Below are 21,373 nucleotides of genomic sequence, written 5' to 3'. Positions count from 1 at the left end.
TACCTGTGAACAGAGGAGCTGTCATTTTTGTCAGACTAAATGGTCACTGGGGCCTGGTATTGTGTCTCTGACAGTGGCTACACTCCTCTTCCGAGCAAGATGCAAGAGTTCCCTACGGAGGAGACAGGCCGAAATGATTTGGCCGGAGGGGAAGCTTCTTCCCACCCCATGCAGTAAGTGGTAGGCCTTGTAAATACATGTTAGTGGGGAATAGGAGACTGAAAAAATAAGACAGTTTCCTGCTGAATGGAAAAAAGAAAACTGTTTTTTTGGCAGAAGTTCTTCAAGAAGGAGAACATAGGCCATTGTTATTATGAAGACTTTTCAATGAAAATGCAGAAAATCATTGCCTTTTAGAGTAATTGTTTAGCTAAAGAAAGGTTACACAGCTTGTAGAGAATTTAGTAAGAAATTAAATCTCTCCAGCTCATTCATCATATTTCTGCATTTGCCAACTCTTCCCACCAGGCCCACACTTACTTCTTCTCTCTCTTCTCCCCTACTGTGGAGCATAAGTAATGGCCATAAAACCCACAGAAAGGGTGCCTTACGCACAGGCTTCCTGTTTATTGTAAAGAGGGGAAAAATGCAGTAAGTTTAATAGCTTAGTTTGGGAAATTCGTCTATGTCCATTGTAAATAATTGCATGCTATATCTATTGGAAATAGGATGCTTAGTGTTAGTTTCCAAAAAAAAAAAGTCTGAACCGCTCACTGGAGCCTGCAAGGAGGAGGAAGAAAAAGCAGAGGAAAAAGGATCACCCCTGCCGAGGAGTAACCCAGGCATTTCTGAACTGATTGGGCTCCAACCCACTTTGAAGATAAGGCCACATGATGGTACTAAGTCTTCTGTGAACCTTTACCTTTATAGTGCAACATGTGCTTTCTTCCTGAGGCATACTGTTCTCTGCTGCTTTTTAAGAACTGATTTGAGAGTGAAATTTCATACTGCCCCTCTGCGCGAGAGCTCAATTAAATGGGCTTTGTGCACTGAGCTGAACAGACACTGAAGGGAATGGGAATTGGGAAGTGACCCTGATTTCTGGTCACCTTTGTATCTCCTCTCTGTGGAGCACACACCGGACTGTCATTAGCAGCTGTGATCAGAGCAGCACGTTCACACTCGTGCAGCACTGGGGACTTGTGGCTACAGAGCTATTATGTGATCAGGGGCACATCAAGAGCACCACGACTGCATGCGGGCTCTTTGCTCCCATCATGGTGGAACCATCTCAATTTTAACTCGGCAAAGGATTCAGCCCACATTTCCTCAACTGATTTCCACAAAAGAGAAGAGCGAGTTTAATATGGCTAAACACAAAGCAAAGGCAGAATCCGAAATCTTTCAGCTTCCCAGGGTCTGAGACCTGTTGGTGCTTGATAGAGACTGACACTGCTTTCGCTGTGCTCACACTTTTAGACCTGTGTCACCTTTTTAAAGCCATCTCCAGACCACCCTCAGGGTCAGACCTCTACAGCTGCTTGGAGGGTAAAAGGTGAAAGACAGCACCAGCACTCAGGTCATGTATCAGTAGCGTGGTGCCACTGGTTCTGCAGCAGGACAGTTTTTGATCAGGCACTGTAACTCCAGTGGTCACGGTAGGGCTTAAGCCCACAAGAACCCATCCTCCTTCAGTGCCCTTCAGCCCAGGCAATTGGTGTAAGCTGTGGTCACACATACAACTTTCTCCTCACGCACCCAACTGTTCTTTATGTTTCTGTCTCTGATCTCCATATTGGGTCTCTCGTTTCATATATATGACAAATCTCTAGTAGGAAAGCAATCCACAAGGGCATGGGGCCCATGGACGACCTGGAGCAATCTAAAACTCTGATGCTGCTTCAGACACTGCAGCTCTGCTGGGAGAGCAAATTTCTGTTCTCCACCCAGGTCAGACATCATTCCTGGGCTCAAATCACCTTCTGAAGCTGCCACTACATTCACTGCTATGGGCCAAGAAAAGGCGAGGGGTAATTAAGGCCCTGCTTAAAAGTGCTGTGTAGTTTACGTTTCTTCCAAAGCCACACGTGCTTGCCTACTGAGGTTACCTTACGGAATATGTAGTCCTCGGGGGACTGAGCTGATTAAAACAAATGCTTCTAAATTAGTGTTCTTCATCTTCATTCATGCTCAAACACAAGTGGTGCTTTCAGCCCTCGGGATAAGTGTTCCTATCCAGGGGAGGAACAGTCACCTGAGCAACAAGTAGCGCTGGCCTGGCTTATAAATAGTCCTGCTCAGAACCCCCAAAATAAAAGGCCTGATCTTGTTCCTGCGGCCTCTCATGTTCTCTGCACGTCCCCTGCCATGTACAAACCGCACACACCCCTTGCACTTCTGGACACGAACTGCTTGGTGCGGCGAAGCGGTGGCTCAGCTGTTAGCACACGGCAGCAATACCACGAAATCCTGACCTTGCCCTTCCTCCCCGCGGGCCAGCAGGTGCTACGTGTCTGCCCAGCGCAATTCCTGGGCTCTGGGAAACGGGAGACAGAGGGAAGGGTGCAGAGGCAGAAAAGGACAGGCAGCTTGTGGCACTCATTAATAAAGCCCATCAACACGAGCTGTGCACGAGGCTGGCAGCTCGGCATCCCTTTCTGACGGTGCAAAGGGCAGGGCGCCGTGGCAGAGGTTCAGCGAGAAGCAAAAAAAAAGGAAAATCCCCGCGAAGCAAAGCACATGTTTTATTTGTCAAAAAGGAAAATGTGTGCACTGGTTTCTTTCTTCCATAGGGTGGCAATGGAACCTGGGCACAGAACAGCCGTGCAGTTTTCAGCCGCAGGAGCGGTAGCTCTGGAGGAGCTGCATTAGCTTCCCACTCGAGGTGCTGACTTTGATCTATGAACCCTCCACCGTTTCGGCCCTTGCTACCTGCGAGGCTGCCTCCCTGCCTCCCCCCTGCCCGCGCCGCCTCCAGCCGCAGCGAGGGGCATCACCTGCACCGCATTCCTCCGAATTAAGTGTCTAGGCAGCGCGGACTGGCTGTTATCGCAGAAGGACCATCTACTCTGGAATTTGCCTCCCTCCCTTGCCTGACAGAGCTCACATCTGCTAACCTACAGGACACGGCATAAAGCTCATTTTTTTTCCCCGCGTGCCCTTTGTTTTAAAGTGCTGCCAGTGAAAAATCGCAGGTTGCAGTTTGTTTTCTAAAAGGATTATGGGGAAGTAAAACAGTCTTTCCCTTGTCCCCAGAAAAGAAAGTAATTGCACAATTAGATTTGTATATGCACCTGAGGCATGAGGCGGCTTTTTTAGAGATAAAGAAAAGCTTGAAAAAAAGAAGCTACAAAGATACCAGTATCTAATTCAGGAAATGCAGAGAACAGGAGCAGATCTAGAGAAGTTATTTCCTTACACTATCAACACAGCATCCCTTTTGCTGAACTTCAGTGATTTCCCCCTAACTTAATAGGGCAGCATTACTCTTCAGAGAAGTGTTTCAGTACCTGGTCATTTTAAGGCTATAAGGCAAAAGGGGGACTGGGGCTGTTCTTCCGAGCTTGCTGTTGTTCATCCTGGTAGTTTTCCCAAATAGCAAAGCTTGTTTATTTTTTTTTCTTTATTTTCTTTTCTTATACTTTATTGTGGTGTGCTAGGTAAAGTTATGGGCTTTTTGTTTTAATTGTTTCCATTAGAAAGGATTAGTTCTGTCTAGAGCGCTACTGTGGCTGGGTGGCTGTAGGGCCCCATCAGGGGAAGTCTGAGCAGACAAGACCTTGGCTTCCTTGGCTCTAGCTCTGAGATCCTGCAAAGGCAGAATTAGGAAGAGCTGCTACTTCTGTTCTTCTAGCAAATAGTTTTATCCTTTCCTAGAGAAATGTATGGGAATATTTTTTATTTTTTTTTATGCTTAACTAAGTTTTAGAAACCAACTGGGATGAATGTGATATAAAGCATGTTTACATTAGAGAGGGATTTTTCCTGAAGCAGCTGGTCAAGAGGGTATACGATGCATTTTCTTTCTTAAGCAGAGCAGAAAAGCATCCAGTTTCTTACAGGTGGTAAAGCAGTTGATCCTCTGCCTAGGTGGCTGCAGTGGGAGGCAGTGTTTGTTCCGTGCATCCCAGTAACCTCACCCTGCAGGGCACACAGCTCCCGTCAGGTAGGAGGGATTGGATGCAATAGGCGTGTGTTGCTCGGGAGCTGTTTTTAGCATCCCAAGTACAATTTCCAGGAAGATGTAGAGTAAGTAGGTGGCAAACAGGACTCAGTCTAGTAAACGATGTTTAGTGGAAGTGGAGCTGCAGCACACAGAGTACTTATAATCCCTAGAGGAATTTCATAGTACGGAGCAAAGTGAGGGCATTAGAGATTGACCAGCGCCGTTTAGAGCAGCGAGTGACAGCACAAACCAAGAGCAGGTTTCTAGTTTAGTGTTACTTGCTGCGCAAGCTGTGAGCACGTATCCTGTGTTACACAATTGCTTTTATCGCTTGGTTAGGGAAAAAAAGAAAAACAACAAACTCAGACCCCTTTATTCTCTATTAGTGTTGTTGATACTGATAGGTTAGTCCCTAATTAATGTGATGGTACTTTCCCATTCCTCTACTGCTCTCCTTATTACAAGTCCCTGGCAATACGAGAGGCAGATCTATTACTTAGTCATGAGGCATCTAGACCAGCTTGCTTTTGAAACTAAAGCCTGTGTACCCCGGGCATACTGTATTTCTGATTTGCATATGGAAAAGGCAGTTAAAAAGCTGATGCCCCCATATTGCTTGCAAGTCAAGTAGCAAAAGTAAATGATTTATCAAGCAAAGGTTACAACACCTGTGCCTTTATGTCAACATACACGGAGGATGCCAAGTCAAGTGTTTCTTCTAATAGCTCAAACAGAAATTTAGATTCAAACAACCCCCCAGATAGGACAATTATGTGGTGAGCCGCCGGAGCGGCAGAGTGACGGAGCGGGTGAGCAAAGGCAGCATCTGAAAAAGCAAACCAACTGAAAAGTTTTGAAGTGGCTAAGAACTGGCAAACCCGACAGCCCTTTTGGGGCTTTCATTACTGAATCAGAACTACTGACTTAAATCAGTTTATTTCCTGGTCTCCTGTGTCACGAAGATGTAGTCTGGCTACAACATTTGTTGATACAGCCTTTCTCTAAGTAAAATATTATATAAATGGTAAAAAATTCCTTTAAGGGATTATGTTTGAAGCAATCTGACATAAATTAGGACATGCTTCTAATGGAAATGTCTACTGCTAATTTTTATAATGCCCATTAAGAAAGGCATGTACTGGTTTGGGTTGTTTAAAAACAGCACAGGACAGAACGATCCTTGCTCAAACCCTGCCATGCTGTTGTACATTTGTCTGCGATTTTATTCCAATGTTCTGTGAAAGCCCGCGAATGCCCATGTATGGGAAATGGGACTTCTGCACAACGCCACTGCCACATCCCCGCGCACAGACGCGCCTTTGCAGCACTTTAAGTCTAATAACCACAATGTATAACTGGTGCCTGTAGTCAAATGACCCACCAGCTGAAAGAGAAAATCAGAGCAACCAAATCGCTGATCATAAAAAAAAAAAGACATTCAGATATAGTCTTTTTTTTTTTTTTTTGATTGCAGCAGTAAGGAGTTGCTTAACCCTTATATTTTAGCTACCAGCTTGATTTTCAGAAGCTTTCAGTGTTCACTGCTTCCTCTTGTCTAAGGAAGCCGTGTGTCCTGACTGTTCGTGGTCCTCAGGACCCATATCTTAGCCCGAGTCTGAATGTGCTATAAAAATCCTGATGGAAAGCAGCCATCCCAGCTGCTTTTAATAACACAGTCTTATTTGTTTTTATATTTTCATTTTGAAAATATCCTAAGTGATCCTCCTAATTTATACACTAATGTCCTGCAAAAAAATTACAAAAGCACGTCTTTGTTTAGAGGAATGCTAAGTAAATCCCAAATCATTGCAGTTCGTATTTTTACCTCACTCCTATGATTTAAAACATGGTCAACTTCAGAGTTGTTTCATGAATAAGTAGTGAGCTTTACTGATAAATTATATATTTAGTATCAAGTGGGTTGTGGTGGTGTAATGATGTATAGAAGCACGGAGATGCAGCTGGAGTCAGAGACTGGAAGTCAGTCTCCTTACCCACTGCAGCATGTTTGACTTTAATTGAAAGCCATGCTCCAGTATTGTTTTTCACTGTACAGCATTGTTATTCACTACACTGCATTACATAGAAGCACTTAAAGTAAGGCTAGAGCACTTTAAAATGATTTAAGTCATAAATAAGGAGGATAAAAGTTTACAGTCAACAAACTTATCTGGGAAACCTAGGCTGCAGGATGCAAATAAGTTTAGAATATTTTGGAGACTTAATACTGTTGTGTCTTACTACATAATCAATTTACCAACTAGTTGTTTTTCAAGTCTTTTGGAAAAGGTAATGTAGCATTCTCCAAAGGGTTTCAAGTTTCCTGAGCTATGAAGAAAAAGACCAAATGCTTAAGGACTTTAACAGTATACCTTAACATTCCCGTTTCCTGCTTTCAGTGTATTTGTGTGCATTTCAGTTGTTTCCATGATGACTGGAGAAATATGATTTAAATGTGAAGGCACATTAAAACTTGTCACGTAAATGAACCAAATAAAGGAAGAGGCCTAAAAAGTAGGGGTGCAGGTTGCGTTTTGTTAATGTGTAAAAAAAAAAATCAGAACCTGATGAGTTAAAACCCTGCTCTACGCTGCTGGTGTACTCTCTGTGACCCTATTTAATGCAGAGAAGGTTTGAGATCCGATGCAGTTTAACCTGTGCTGTCGACAGAGCTATAAACTAAAGCCCCTAACAAATTGTACACAAAGAACAGATAGCAAGAAAACACATTGTGTTCACAGGCATCTGGCTGCTGCCCTGTAAACTGAAAATCTTTGGTAATGAGTGACGTGGGTGTTTCACTGACAGCATAGGTGCTGGAGCTGTCACGAGGAAGAGTCCATCTTCATGGATACACTGGACTGTGGCAAGCGCCAGCCAGGAATCTGCACACTAATTGAGCAAATGCATATAACTGATTTGAAAGAACTTATAAGAGCTAGAAGTAGTACTCTGCAGTTTGTTAGTTACTTAAATTATTACTTTTTAGTCATCCCAGCCAGCTGAGAACAAAATTACAAATATTTCTCGATGTTAGCCTTTGAAAGAATTGTAACGTAGTTAAGCAATCGCTTAAAACTACAAACTAAAGTTGTCCTAAAACACTACTGCTACTCACTTCTTTATACATTCTCCCCCATGATAACGTGATATTAAGCATAGACTTAATTTTTTCAACATCTGGCTCAAATTAGCTGCTAACAAAACTGCCAACAACTATTTTCTTAATCGACCCTGGGAATTTGATACAGCTTGGAAAAAGCACATTTAAACCTTGTCCTTCTCCTAAAGAAACACAAATGTTTACTTGAGCTTCTGATTCGACCATAGCAGGTCTATGAATTCAGTTAACCCAGCTTTATAGGCCTGCCTCAACTGGACTTTTTTCTCTTTGTGTAGGGAAACAGATGTGCTTGCAATTACAAAATCGCCTGCTTGCTCAAAACCCACCATGCAAGCAGCCAACCAGGAATTCGAGTCTATTTTTTTTATGTGGAAGTCCTTGGCAAAACCTCCCGTTGGATTCGGCGGGGGACTAAGGTGCACTGTTACCTGATGGGTCTCTCTCAGCTCCTTTTGCGTTTGCAATTAAATGCAACTGCCTAGGGTACGGCTTGGAGTCAAAGTCTGAAAACTCAGTCCCAGGGGAACAAAATGTGCACTAGAAGCAATATCTTAGAAAGCAAGAGAGATCTTTCCAGTTACGAAAGCAGCGTTATTACTACATAAGCCCAAAAAAACACAACAGACAAACAAACTGCAAGTGACATTTCACTGTAGTTACTGAGACCATGTGGGTGAAGTGACAGCGGCAATGCAGCTGGCTCCGGAGGGACACGTTAGAGTACACTGAAGAAGAAGAGGCTGCAGGCATACAGAGAAGTCGAAAGCGGCCCACCTGAGTCTGTTGAGGGATATTTACAAAGCTTGGATCCCGTGGTCCAACACTGACGAATCGGTTTGCGGGGGAGGTGCTGGGTGTCGAGTAGGCTGTGAAGGGAAGGGACACATGCGTTGAGGAAGCGGCACTAGATTGCACACGAACAACACCAAAACACACTGTCTCAGAGCCACCTAAGCAGATGTTTAACATAGAAATGTGCAAAACGTTTTAGAGAGCGAGAGTTTGGTTTTAGACACTGGAGAGGCTTGGTCCTAGTGGTGGGGTGTAGACGTGTAGGGAGCTGGGCTGCTGGGAGCTGGCTGCTGGCACAACAAGGCAATGCCATGCGTTGGGAGAAAGGTGCTCAGCTGCTCTGTGCCGTTCCCCATCTCAGAGACCTGCTGCAGGCCTCTGGGTGCTGGGACAGACAGTACAAGAGACCTGTATAGCTCCTGGTATTGCACATATCCCTGGCTATTATTACCCCTGGACGTGTGGTATTGCTGGCTCTAATGGGATCTGTACAGCAGCAAATGTACTGAGGAGTTTATTAACAGAATCGGACCCCTAGTTCGTGCTAATCCAGCAGTCCCTCTCAATACAAAGTTTTGTTTTTCATACTGCTGTGGTCTGCACTCTCTAAAATGTTCACTTGATGTGTTTGACAAACTAGGAAGATCCTTTCGGTAAAAAATTAATGGGTTGCAGTTTCACTGGGGTGGTAAGTGCAATCAGTCTGAAGGCTGGAGCTGCCTTTAAAAACTGGAATGGCTCCCATAAATGTAAAGCTATTAAATGCAATGCAAGCCAAGAACCCAGATTACTTCCAAACTTGAAGTACTTTAATGATTTTGTTGTTGCATTATATTCTCCACTGCAACCGTACACAATGCCACGTACTTCCAAATTCAAAAGCTTTCAATGCATTTTCAGTCTTCCTCTCATTTGAGAATCCCCCCTGCAATCTTCACCTTTGTGCAGTTTTTGCACATTCAGATCTAAATTCAAATAACCTGAATAGATGCCTTAATACAAACAGTGATTCTGTCTATTTTAAATATATTTATGGGAATGCATTCTGCTGAATAAAATCCCCAGACAATCTAGCTATCCAATGAAGAGACAAAAAAACAATGTTAAAAGGAAAGTTACTTGCCAAATTCCAGTCAGGCTAAATATAATGTTCAGGCCTCAACGTTACAGAAAAATAAAGTGAGTTAAGAGTCAGAGAAGACACTGAGTTGTCTGAGTAGATGAAGCCTGTTGCCTTTCTTAAGGCAAAATGTTTGGTGAGGAGGCATTAGATTGGAGGAGTCTTTGGCTTAAAAGTATGGAATCAAACCAATGGTCTGTCTCATCCAGCGTCCTCTCTCTTGCAGGGACCATAAGCAGATGCATAATCACATAATTTATTTTTCCATAGTCTTTCTTACTCTCTGAGTATTCTCAGCCGAGGAATAGCCCTGTACTTAACAGCCTGCAAGGGATTTCTCACTGGTGCAAACTTTTTTTTTTTTTCCTGCCCGTGCAAACTTTTTGCATCCCACAAAACTCTTTGGTGAGGAGTTCCCAAGTCTACAGGAATGCAGAAGTGCATCCTTCCCTTTGCTCTCTATCTGAATCTGACAAACATTCCTGATGCCTTTTTCTTACAGTTAAGTGAGACAGCTTCTCTTTCTCACACAGCATTCCCCTGAAGTCACCCCAGGAACTGCATATCTTCATTTCTTTCTGATCTGAGGGGAGATAAGGCACTCCTAACTTCTAAGAATGAAATCTTCCCAGTTGTTTCTGGTGAGGTGAGCTTTTCTTTCAAAAACACTTTGCTAGTACTTGCAAAAATCATGCAAGGAACACCTGTCCATCACAGAGATTTAAAGGAATTTTTAAGGGCATGAATTGAGCTTTCCAAGATGATTTTACAAACTGCAGTGCAGCGTGCAGAGTAGAGTACAAACAGCTACGTTGGCTGTTATTCCTATCTTCAAATCAAGGAAGAAGTGAACTGAGTAGATTTGGTGAGATGTTCTCCTTGCCTTTTTACTGTCTTCATTTGCTTAATAATTCAAAGAAGCCACAGATTTGCAAATGATACATCTCTGTTACTGGTATCACGTATAAAGATTTTTTCTGCACTGTTTTATAGTGAGATTTTTTTTTTTAATTTAACTACTGAGCCCTATGTTGTACAAGAATAAAAATTCCTTCTACAGTTGGGAAAATTAACTAAAAGCTCAACAATCAGACAGTTTTGGTTCTTTTGGTCTACTTTTAGGGAACAAAATGAGTGGAGAGGCCATTTAATCCCTTGGAGAAGGTAAGTTCCACTCAGAGGGGAAGGAACTCAAGATCTTGTTTACAGTTCCCTGTTGGCAGATACTTATGCTGTTATATTTGGTAGAAAATCAAAGGGAAACCATCAGAACACTGTCTTAAATGTCTTCTGTGTTCAAACAGATTCTGAAGCATTTCAAAAACTGTGTAATCTGTACAAAAGTCCCCTCAAACCTTTCTGGGTGAATTACTGTGTATACCTTTCTTCCGTAATGCTCCAAACTATGTTTAACTTACTTTCTGAAAATATTCGGATGTCAGCTTGGTATTTCCTTAAGGGCATATAACTGCATTGCTAGAGCCAAGAAGTGAAGAGCACCAAAACTACAGGGAGCGTGTGTGCAGAGCAGGCTTTACACCAGACTCTCCCAAGATGCTAATCCCACTTTGCTGTAAAATGCCATGAGATGTTTGAGGGTTGTAACCGGCCATTTTGGCTCAGAATAGTAAATTGACACGGGATACATATTAGCAGTGACTCCTGTTACAGCACAGGAAACTTTGTTCCGAAAAGAGAGCAACATCAAGTACTGCTCAGAGGATCATCAACATGGTTTCTTGCCAGTTCTTAGTGTCCTCCTAGATACACCCTTGTCTGATATCAGGGTGGGATTCCTGGAAGTCCTACCACTTATGATCTCTGCCCTCTGTTCTGAGATTAGGGTGGTGCAAACCACTCACGATGTTAATTTGCAGTTTACTTGCATTAAGTTTTAGTATACATTGGTATGCTAGACCTGCCATGGGATCTACACACTCCTTTTTATGAACAGGAAAAGCCAAAGCATGGAAGGGAACAGAAGCTGGGTCTCTGAGGCAGATCTCCTGATCTTTATCAGCTTTGCTCTATGGGAATTGCACAGAACTAGAGTACTTTGCACTAGCTGACAGCTGGCCCGCTGGGCTTGCATAGGAACATCTTCCTGCCCAGCCTAGTCTTTCTGCTACTGGAATTCACTAAGGGTTGTTTGCAACATCATAGCCCATAGCCAAGGAAATGAATGTGATGCCACAAATTTGCTATGATGCTTCACTTCAGGAACAAGCAAAACAGGAGCTGGCAGGGAAAGAACATTTGCTCACACAGACAGCTTTGATATTTAGCCAAAATGGCAAGAAATTGTATGAAAGACAAGACAAACAAACAGTTTTGGAATGTCATGTATTTTAAAATTGTCAGCAGTAGCAGAATGTTAATTTAAAATATACTTTCCTGAAATAATATCTATTAAGTATAGGAATATTTTAGTTATCACTTCTGGATTGAAAAGAAAAAACTTTTGGTTGATAAAGATAATCTGGATGAGCAATAATCTAGTGTACCACTAGTTCTCTCTTTTACAGACCAAATCAACAGGTACATGTGCTTGATAGGAAAAGCTGTACTTTTTTTTTTTCAGAGGACTCGAAGTCAGTTTAGCAAGAGAATTAACTGGAGGAACACGGTGCAATACAGCAGTTCCTACCACAATGCACTCTGCAGCTGAGTATCTTAGAGAGAACCGCAAATTCTAACAAATTAAATGATATAGTCATCACCCTCTATTTTATGGAAGGGGAAAGGAGCGAACAGAAAGCTGAAATGGCTTGCCCAGAGGGTGCTTAGTCAATGCATAGCAGAGAAGGCAAGAGAAATCCAATCTGATTATGAATCCAGCATTGCAGCCACCAGATCATCCTTCTCATCCTGACACAAATGCTGTTTAACACGAAAAATCCTTTGTGCAAGAGGACATTAACCGATAACAATCTTGCCCAACAAGGGAAAATAGCTAAGTTTTCCCCCATGCAGAGTTGTAAACCTGAGAAAATAACATTTAGTCAGAAAATGCTTTTTAGAAATGATGGTGTACAGGATGACAATATCTTAGACTCTGCATCTGAATGAAGGCCACAGATTCTAACACTCAGATTCAGTTATGATAGTGATAAAGTCCAACCGGCATGTAGTGGAGGTGGTGTTTTCTCTGGGCAATGAGATATGAAGCCCAGAAAACTGTCTAGTTTGACAAAAATATTGTTTTGTGTTTGTTATGGGTTACCAACAGAACAAAACTGAGAGAAGATCTGAAATAAGATAGCAATTTTGGGGCTGTGTCTGATATCAAGGATGTGTTCTATTGAAAGGTCTTTTTATGGAGGAAAAATGAACCCTCCTAAACTTCATGGATCCCATCTCCATTGTGTCATCTCACTGAGCAAAATGCTGGCTTTCCAAAGGGATAGGATCTGCAGCTGAAATTTTCAACTCCCAGAGCATGCCTGGCCACCCAGTAGTGGCAAATCCCCGGGGTGCATCTCCAGGGGCTCTTCCTTCCTTGGACAGCACTAATGTTCATGTTTTGGTTAATGTCACAGCTGGAGAGTTTCACTATTGCTCTGAGAATCATTAACCACCTTGTTGTGATTTTTAGCTCTCGTTCCCAGGAGGCCACGCTGTATTGAACAGCTGCTCCTGGCTCCTGCACCCCTCAGGAGGGCCATATTCCAATTTTTGGTAGGGCCGTAACTGCATTTTGTTTCTGCAGAGGGCTTTCTGCTCGACCAAAAAAGGGAAGGAGAATGGAGCAAATGCCAACCCCTTTCACTCCATTTCCTTGGGGGGGTGAGAGGGGGGCTCATTCTCCCCCACACAGCTAAGGAGAGAGTCTGGCCAAACTCTAACATCACTCCTGTCTTTGTTGCATAAGTGACTTTCCAATATCCTAAAGCTCTGCAGGGCAGTCAGCCATAACCCAGCGACACTCCCCGAAACGGTGCACTCAAGCAGTTCGTCGCCATGGAAGGTACCTTTTTGTGCAGCTTTTATGAAACTCTGGTGAATCTGCACTTGCTATTTGGAGGCTAATATTTAGTTAAGAAAAAAATAAACACCGACACAAATGGGAGGCTGGTACTGACTGGCATACCAAACGATGTCCAGTGGACCCTCCTGGTAAACTTTCTCTGAAAGGCTAGGAACCTCACTTTGTCTTCCTCTTTATGTGGCCAGCCACTTCTGGCTTTAGTATATATGCGATTTCTTTCTTAGAAAGCATTCCCTACAATCTACTTTTCTGTAAAATTTGTCCCTAAATTAAATTATATGCTTCTTTACAACTCAATTCACTGTTATTCAAAACCCTTGTTTCTTACCAAAAGGAAGATGCATGCTTGAATATGTACAGAGCTATATGTTTAGATATCAGCGTAGCTAATTAACAAACAGTAATTATTTTCCTAATCTTTTGTTTAAATACCATTAACTAGCTGCTCTTGAGAAACCTCGATTCCCAATTAATGTGGCAGCTGCCTGCTGAACACTCAGCCACAGTGACCAGCCGGAGCCGATACCGATCGGTGGTGTTCTGCTAACTTCAGTGGACAACTGCCAAGTGTGATGCCAGCTGAGAATCAGGCCAAACACGCATTTAGCTTGTTTACATGATCACGGTATCACAAAATATAAGTATTAAGGTTACTGCTGAAATGATGTTGGGAATTTTTTTCATTTAGATACCACACGCTGCCAGTAAACTGAGTCACAACTGTGATGACACATATACATTGACCTAGTTTCGTTTTTCCCAGTTCTGAAGACCAGGAAATAGTAAGGCATTGCTGACTGTATTCACTGATAACTATGACTAAACATTAACCTTTTAGATTCCACTGCTGAATCTTATTGATAGGACTTAAAAGATGGTATCTCCCGTCAGAAAGCGTCAAAACTTCCTGATAGCACAAGTGTTGGGCTTAGGTCAGAAAGAGAAGTGGAGGGGAGGGAATGAATCAACTTCTTGGTTCAACAAAAATTTGCTGATCAGTTCTAGAAGTTCTAATTCTAGAAGATCACATTCACAATCTTACCAGACTGTCTCATACTAAAACCCAGTTTAATACCTAAGCAAGCTGGAGCGTCTTGCTTAGTTTGCAGTTGTGTACTTTCACATAGCAGAAGGAAATGCAAAACCCTAAGAACTACCAGATTTTAAAAATGCCCGATGGAACCTGTGCAAATCTCCTGAACAGTATAGAAAGATTTAGAAGTTTTCGGCTTCGCATGTTCTGAATAGCCAATACCTCTTTGACCATCAAGCAGCGGTTGCATATAGCATTTAAATAATAAGCTTGAAAAGCACACAAAGGGATTTGCTCTTTCGATTAGATTGATTTTTGTTTGTGGATGTTATTTGGACTCCCTTCACTGTGGAACAAGTCCCCTACAGTTGCCATTAAAGCATTGAAAGCTTCCCTTTTGTTTTTAAATGTCAGTTTGAGCATAGCTTCATTAAATCATTTCACAATTAACTCCCTGAACATCCAGACTTTTTTAAAGCATCAAACCCAGCTGAATCGCATTTGTTTCCCAGCAGAGTGAGTCCAAAGTGGTATCCCCAAGTGTGTATCCAGGAATTTGTATATTTGACTTGTGGCTACACAAAATACATATGGGAGCCGTGTGGGTGGTGGAGAGAGGATGAAAGCTTTCTCCCTGGGCCTAAGAAATACCATAGCTTCTTGCCCAAAACGCAGGGCTCGGGAACCAAGTAATACGGGAAAGACGTCTGGGTTAATCTAAGAAGACTTATTCCCAAAAGAACTATAAATGAAGAGAACTCAAAAGGGTTGTTAGTTTAGCCCAGTATGTATAAGCAGCGATGCTTTCTGTGAGGCTAGCTGTCTGACGTCCATGCAGTATCTATCCTCAAAAGCCTGTCTTGAGATACCAAACTGCCTCCTCATGACAGCACAGAAGATCCCAAAGGTCCCAGGTCTGTGTCAAAACTTAGCTACTGGCCTTGATTTCTCTTATACGTAAGTATGTGAAATGCCATCAAAATTATAAAGCTGTAACCTTCGGCTAACTCTCATTAATATAAAACAGGCTAAGAATTTTGTCAATCCTATACAGATCAGAGCTCTCCTATGTCCTCAGAACTAATCCAGTCCTAATTTCTGACCAGGAGATACACGATGAAGCAGCACATTGTGCACTGCTGGTAGCCCTTGGTTCCCGCTGCATCTATACTTACTTGGAGAAGTGGGAGAGGTGGCCCCTCCTTCTGTTGATGTAGTTGGAGGTTTTGTGTCTGGCACTGGCAGAGGCACAGGCCTAGCCATTGGTGGCGGAGGTGGTGGTGGCAACATTGGGGTAGGAAGGAATGGATTGTGCACCTTGCCTTGGCTGCTACCATTGGGCTGCCAAAAAACAAGCAAACAGACAAAAATTATACTAAAAACCAGCTATTAGGAACCTCCGGTAATAACAGTCCAGTTTCAAACTATGTGCACTATATTTACAATTACTTTTAAAAAAAAAAGAGGTGGCAAAGAAAGTGCTGTGTCTAATTCTCCATTGGTTTCAAGGAATTTTGTTTCAAGCCCTGTGAATCTTGTGAAACTAAAGAAATTCTCATTTTTAAACATTTATCCTACTGCAACTGGTCTGGGTTGCTCTGGATTAAATTCTACCATTCTTTACATTTCCTGCAGCCACTAACTCATGCTCAGCGAGAGTTTAAGCAGTATTTTCAATCCCTTGCATGTCCCAGATTCGTGACTCTGCTATACCCTTAGGATATCAGTGCCTAGGACTTGAGTGTAAATTTCTTAAAGATACTGCTCATTAAAAGAAAAAATAAGCATTTCTGGTGGTCTTAAAAGTCATGCTGATATCTTATTACAGGAAAAATGAATGAGTATATATTAAAGTAACTACACTCCCACATCCCTTTTCAGTTAGCAATGGTGTAGCTCAGCTTAGTTGCCATTACAATTCTGTGGAGAAACAGCTGAACTTAGAGCTGCTTCATTTGGCACATTAGGAAAAATACCCCCATATATTTAGTCCGGGATGTGGTCAGTCACAGGTGGAACAGGCCTAGCTACACAGGTGTTGTCTTTCAGTTAATCACCAGAAAAACCTGTCCATGAGTAAAAGCATTTTCAAGTATCACAAATTCAAGAAACAGGCTTAAAAAACAATGCCCCCTTCCCCCTTCCAACTTGTTAAGTTTACATTTTAATACAGCCTGGACACTTGAAAACCATACAGAGAGATGCCAAATGCCATCATAAAGAGAAAATAGGACAGCCTGTGAATCAGGTGTTCCATTTTAGTGACAAAAATGATGAGATCACTTTCGACAGCACTCTACAAATTGATCTCACTGCAGTTCTTCTGGCAACGAGCATTCGCTTTTCCATTGATGATAAAAGCTCAGCTTTAAATAGAGATCCATATTCTAAGTACTGCTAAAGAAAATAATATTTTAATTCCTGTTAGGGTTTCCATTAGCCTGAATTACTGGGGACAAAATACTCATACTGGCAAACACTTGGGACCTTATTTTCATTTCACCTGCTTTGGCACTGACAAAAAGCCTTAAAGTCGTGTAGGTGCAAATCACACTTGTGCTAGAGCAAAAATGGTTTAGGGCATAAATAAGACTCAAATTCATCTGCATTTAACTTAACAGCACTCCCACCGACTTCAAAGACTGCAGTTACTAGTGTTTGCAGTAAGAAGCAATCCTTCAGGGATATTTATTTTTCCAACATCCAGTACCATTAATAAACTAATATATTAGTGACATCTCTCAAACACTATCTTGTCTCACAATTAGGTCCCTTTCCTGCCAAGAAGACCCCTGCTGTATGTTCATTGTGAGTGTGCTAACAGTTCATAATGCTGAATGGTTTGGGATAAATTAAGCAAATGAATACTCAAGGAAAAAGAAAAGCACTATATTGATTTGTTGTCTAGACATAAATGTATCTGCTAACATATTGCAGACATTATTCAAAGCCAGTACTGGCTGGAATAAGTAGAGCCAGTTTTTCTGCTAGGGAAAGGAAAACACTGAGGACAATATAGCTTATTAAATAAGTGTAATAAATTAGATGCTAATAATTAAACTAATTCTCATTAACACTTTCAATCGTATGTATGTCAGGAAAGAAACAGTAATTTTGCCAGTTATTACTTCATTGGCTGGAAAAAGTTACAGGCATTACATTTCATGAAATATTCAGAGCATTATTTTAGATATGATTTACATAAATTTATAAATTCTGTATTTGACCGGAATGCTATTTCAATAATAGCAATATGATTCACTTTATTTGATTAAAAAAATGAAAATGGTTATTTGAAGCTTTGGAACTCCGCTTAATTTTTCATAGAGATAAGGGGAAAAGATAACTGCTTACAGAAATAACAAACCATAATAAACTGTACTTTTAACATCTTGAGTTCAAGTACTGGTCAACTTGATCTAAAGTGCTATAAGGCAGTATTTTTTTTTTTAATGAACTTAGCTGATCTGAAACATCTGTTTCTCACCCTCCCTTTTCCTGCTCCTTCCCCCCCGCTCTCCCCTGAACTTCAAAAATAATTAATAAAAATTATTCTGCCTTCATATTTTGTTAACCCTCGTTCTACTAGGGTTACAATGCATGCAGCAAAGTCATTTGTGGAGGGACCCAGAAGGTCACTGTATCACTGCCTTCTCTGACAGTTTAAGCTGATTTCACCACAATGTGGTTGAGTGGTTTTTTGGGGAGGTTTTTGTTGGTTTTTTAAATATTTTTGCAAAAGCAGCATTTTTTTTTCCTTCCAACCACTATTCAAGGTGTGTTCCTGTGAGCAACATGCTGTTAAAATAATCCCATAAGCCCATGGTTAATTTTACATAGGACAAACACTTCTGAAGAAATAAAAACAGCTTCCTTACATTTAGGAACCCCACCTGTCCAGCCTGCTGACCAGCGTCGGGGCAGACAAGTTGGACAAACTCTTTCAGAGTCTCCTGAGGATGATAGCGGATTGCTGGGTGTGAGAAGTATGGCCCAGGCTGTTGAATAATGGGTGATGTTGGAAAATGAAGAGTCGATGGTGTTGCATGTGGACTTGCTATAGGAAAGAAAACAAAGAAGTTATATAGAGTTTTGCCTTTGGAAAAGAAAACAGTTTAAATCTACTGTAGTTTTAGTCTTTTTTTAACTGTACAGTATTGTCTATACATCTGATCTTCACAATTAATATATTAGACCACATTGTGTCCTACACTCACTTCATCTAGATCGTGAAAGCAAATGGAGCTAGACATTTAAAAGGATTTTCTCTGTTTTCAGTGGACATGTATAAAGGAATCAGCAGGCCTTTGTGAAGCGAAAACTATTCATCACCTTAAGAGCAGCCCTGATCAATCAGGCAATAAAAAATGTATTTGGGAAATTAGGGTTGATTTAATTGACATTTCGTGTAGCTTGGATTTGCACATATGAATCCGTTTTATATTGTACTATAAATGGCTGGTAATTTAAAGATGCACTAACACTTCTTGTTGTTGGTTTTTTTCTACCTCGGTTTAGGAACATTTATTTTAAGTAATCTGTTTTCATCTAATGAACATGCACAAAGTGGCAAGATCGTTTTGAAAATTACATTTACATTTCTCCTGAATAATGTTCGGCTCAAATCTTCAACAAGCCTCCTGCTTGCATTCACGGATGGCGTTTAATTTGGTGAATTTATAGGCCAACGAGCCGGCTGTGAAAAAGATAGCTGGAAATGTGCTGGAGTGAAGGTGTAAAGGTGTAATGCACACAAGCTCATTGGCAATGACAAATTTGACCTCAGTCGATTCCAGCAGTACTATAAGTGCAGCTGAAGACAGACTTATGCTCTCCTACCTTCCGTGACACCTTTGCCATTCAAGATGGATTGGGCTGGACCCTTGTTAGCTCACAGTACTTTCCACTGTTACTTGTCACCGTGAGGTAGCAACTGCTGCCATTCGCAGTGCTACGTATTCTCCCTCTCCCCTCTAAAATGAGAATTTGCTTTTTCTTTAGGATGGCCAATTGATCTGGCTGAGCACAAGCTCATCTGTAAATCATCGCTTATTTCTCACCAAACAGCAATCATTGTATCCCTGTTGCTCCCTTGCATGCTATCCTTGTAGTCTTTCAGGGGTGTCCACGTGCATTTACTATACTTGTACACCACACACACCCGATTAGATAAAGGTTAAGCAAGGCATGTAATATCCTACAGAAACTCTTTTATCAGCTTTGAAGTAAGTTAAATATACAAGTGGAAAACAAAAGCCTTTGGCACTTCTGGAAAAATTGGAGAGATGCAGGAAAGTTAACCAAAATCAAATATAAACAAGCAAACACTCATTTCGCAATGAATGTTATGAAAAAGCCTCAGATAAATAAAAACTGAAATCTGCTTCTTAGTCTTGCTCATCACCAGTTTAATAACATGACACTTTACTATAATTTTGTTCTAAGCATTATTAAACCATTAGCAAAATCAGAGCCTGAAGATGTGGATAAAACATGTCCTCAGAGACAGCAGCAAGGAATCCTACTGCATTATCCTATAAACATTCATTAAGGGTTGGCTGGGCAGCACTTCTCTGTACTTCTTTATCCCCAACTGCACAGGAATGATTGCTTTGACACCACCACCAAAAAGAGCTGCTCTCATGCCTGGGATGCTGATAGGGGATGAATGCAAAGCTCTCATCCCTGCTGTGGAAAGCCCCCCCGTAACACTGTTAGCCCCGTGAGCCCTCCCAGCCTGCTCCCCTGAAGACTGTTTAAAACAGAAAGAGAAACACAGGAAGGAGCGGTGTGAGCCGTGTCTCGTGCAACAGGAAAATGCCGCGAAAGAAAGCGTAAAGATGAGGAACCGAAAGTGAGCACACAGCCTCCAGCTGGCTGACCACAGAAGATGTGTGCCCAGCGAAACTCCTGATAGCATGGGCCGTACCTGTCCTGCAACAGCTAGGGTCTGCGGCGTGCAGGCTGGAAACATCCTCCCACAGTGCTGCACTTGGGAGAAGGCAACGTGAAGAAGCACATCCCGTGCTCCTCGCTGGGGAGATGTTCAGAGCTGCTCCACGGCCAAGGCAAACACCTGTGTGCCCAGCCTGCTCAGCCTGTCTGCACATCTGTGCTTATCTCTCTCTCTCTTTTTTTTTTTTTTTTTCAAACACAATGAATTACTTCTTCCTCACTTTAAGACAAACATGTTTTGTTAAGAGTTCGCACCTTAAATTATACCGTATTTAATAGCTCTTCAGAAAAAGAATCCAAATCCTCAAAGGAAGACATGAAGGTTATTTTCCTGTCCCCGAGCCCCAGAGATGCTGTAACTTTGAATTTTTCTGTTAAGGGTAAAAACAACGTGGGATTCACCTTGTTAAATGTAGGTATCTACCACGGGGCTGATCTAAGCTAATTATCTTAGGACCAATGGAGAACTAAGCAGAAGTAATGGACTCCAAGGAGCCGTTCTTCTCAACCAGAAGTAGACCACTGCCTTTGGTTAGATGAGCCGCTCCTAGACTTCACTGCCCATCCTGCCTGCATCTCGGGAGCCCACTGGTGCTGCCTCGGAGGTAGGTATCTCCAGGCCAAGCACTTCCCTTCAATAAGATGGTTTCCATCCAAAGTGCCAGCCTCTGATCTCACTCACACCACCCCCTGAGGTGTAACTGCTCTAATGACACTTATGTCATAACTACTGTACAGATATGAATGCATCATCACCTTCTCCCAGAAGCAACTGTAATTTCAGGGCTTGTCAAAATATTTTGCCGTGAATATTTATTCAACAGAAGTTGGTGGTAAGCATTTTGATGACTACAACAAAATTTTCATTAGTGTACATTTCTGCTCTTTGTTTGATACAAAACAAAATTTTCTTCTCTTCCCTCGTATCTCCTTTCATATTTCCCCTTTTCTTCTATGCCAAATGAAAGATGAAGGATGAAGATAAAAGTGAGAGGGGAAGGTTTCTGTGGAAAACATCTAATTAAGTAAAAAATATATCAGGATTTTTTTATCATTTATTAGAAAAAAAAATCATTTTAGCATCAGGTCTGTCAATAGGACATAAAATCATTAAGTAACTGCCCTGTACTTTGTACACATCTGGGAACAAACTCATTCCCTTTCTTCTGCTGGGTGAAAAGGAGATAGAAATATTATTTTCTATCAAATAAGAAGGAATAAAAAATTGTACCCAGGGAACATACGGAAATTCAAAA

At 41.8% G+C, this 21,373-nt stretch overlaps 1 protein-coding gene across 11 annotated transcripts in view; it reads right to left on the bottom strand.

Moving 5' to 3' along the window:
- NFIA (nuclear factor I A) overlaps window positions 1-21,373 on the bottom strand; it is a 371,189-nt gene that overhangs the window by 21,240 nt on the left and 328,576 nt on the right. For 5 of the 11 annotated variants that reach the window (XM_038183083.2, XM_038183080.2, XM_038183082.2 and 2 more), the window contains 3 exons: window positions 18,041-18,219; window positions 15,338-15,503; window positions 8,004-8,095 (listed from right to left, as the gene is read on the bottom strand). In XM_038183083.2, the coding sequence (XP_038039011.1) occupies window positions 8,004-8,095; window positions 15,338-15,503; window positions 18,041-18,219 (437 nt within the window). The remainder of the gene's footprint in view (window positions 1-8,003; window positions 8,096-15,337; window positions 15,504-18,040; window positions 18,220-21,373) is intronic. The other 6 variants (XM_038183079.2, XM_072041916.1, XM_072041915.1 and 3 more) reach the window with 2 other exon arrangements.

The sequence above is a fragment of the Anas platyrhynchos genome, chromosome 8 (assembly GCF_047663525.1).
Source record: "Anas platyrhynchos isolate ZD024472 breed Pekin duck chromosome 8, IASCAAS_PekinDuck_T2T, whole genome shotgun sequence".
NCBI lineage: Eukaryota > Metazoa > Chordata > Aves > Anseriformes > Anatidae > Anas > Anas platyrhynchos.
The sequence above is the reverse complement of the archived record's forward strand: the minus strand, read 5'-3'. Positions and strand labels throughout refer to the sequence as shown.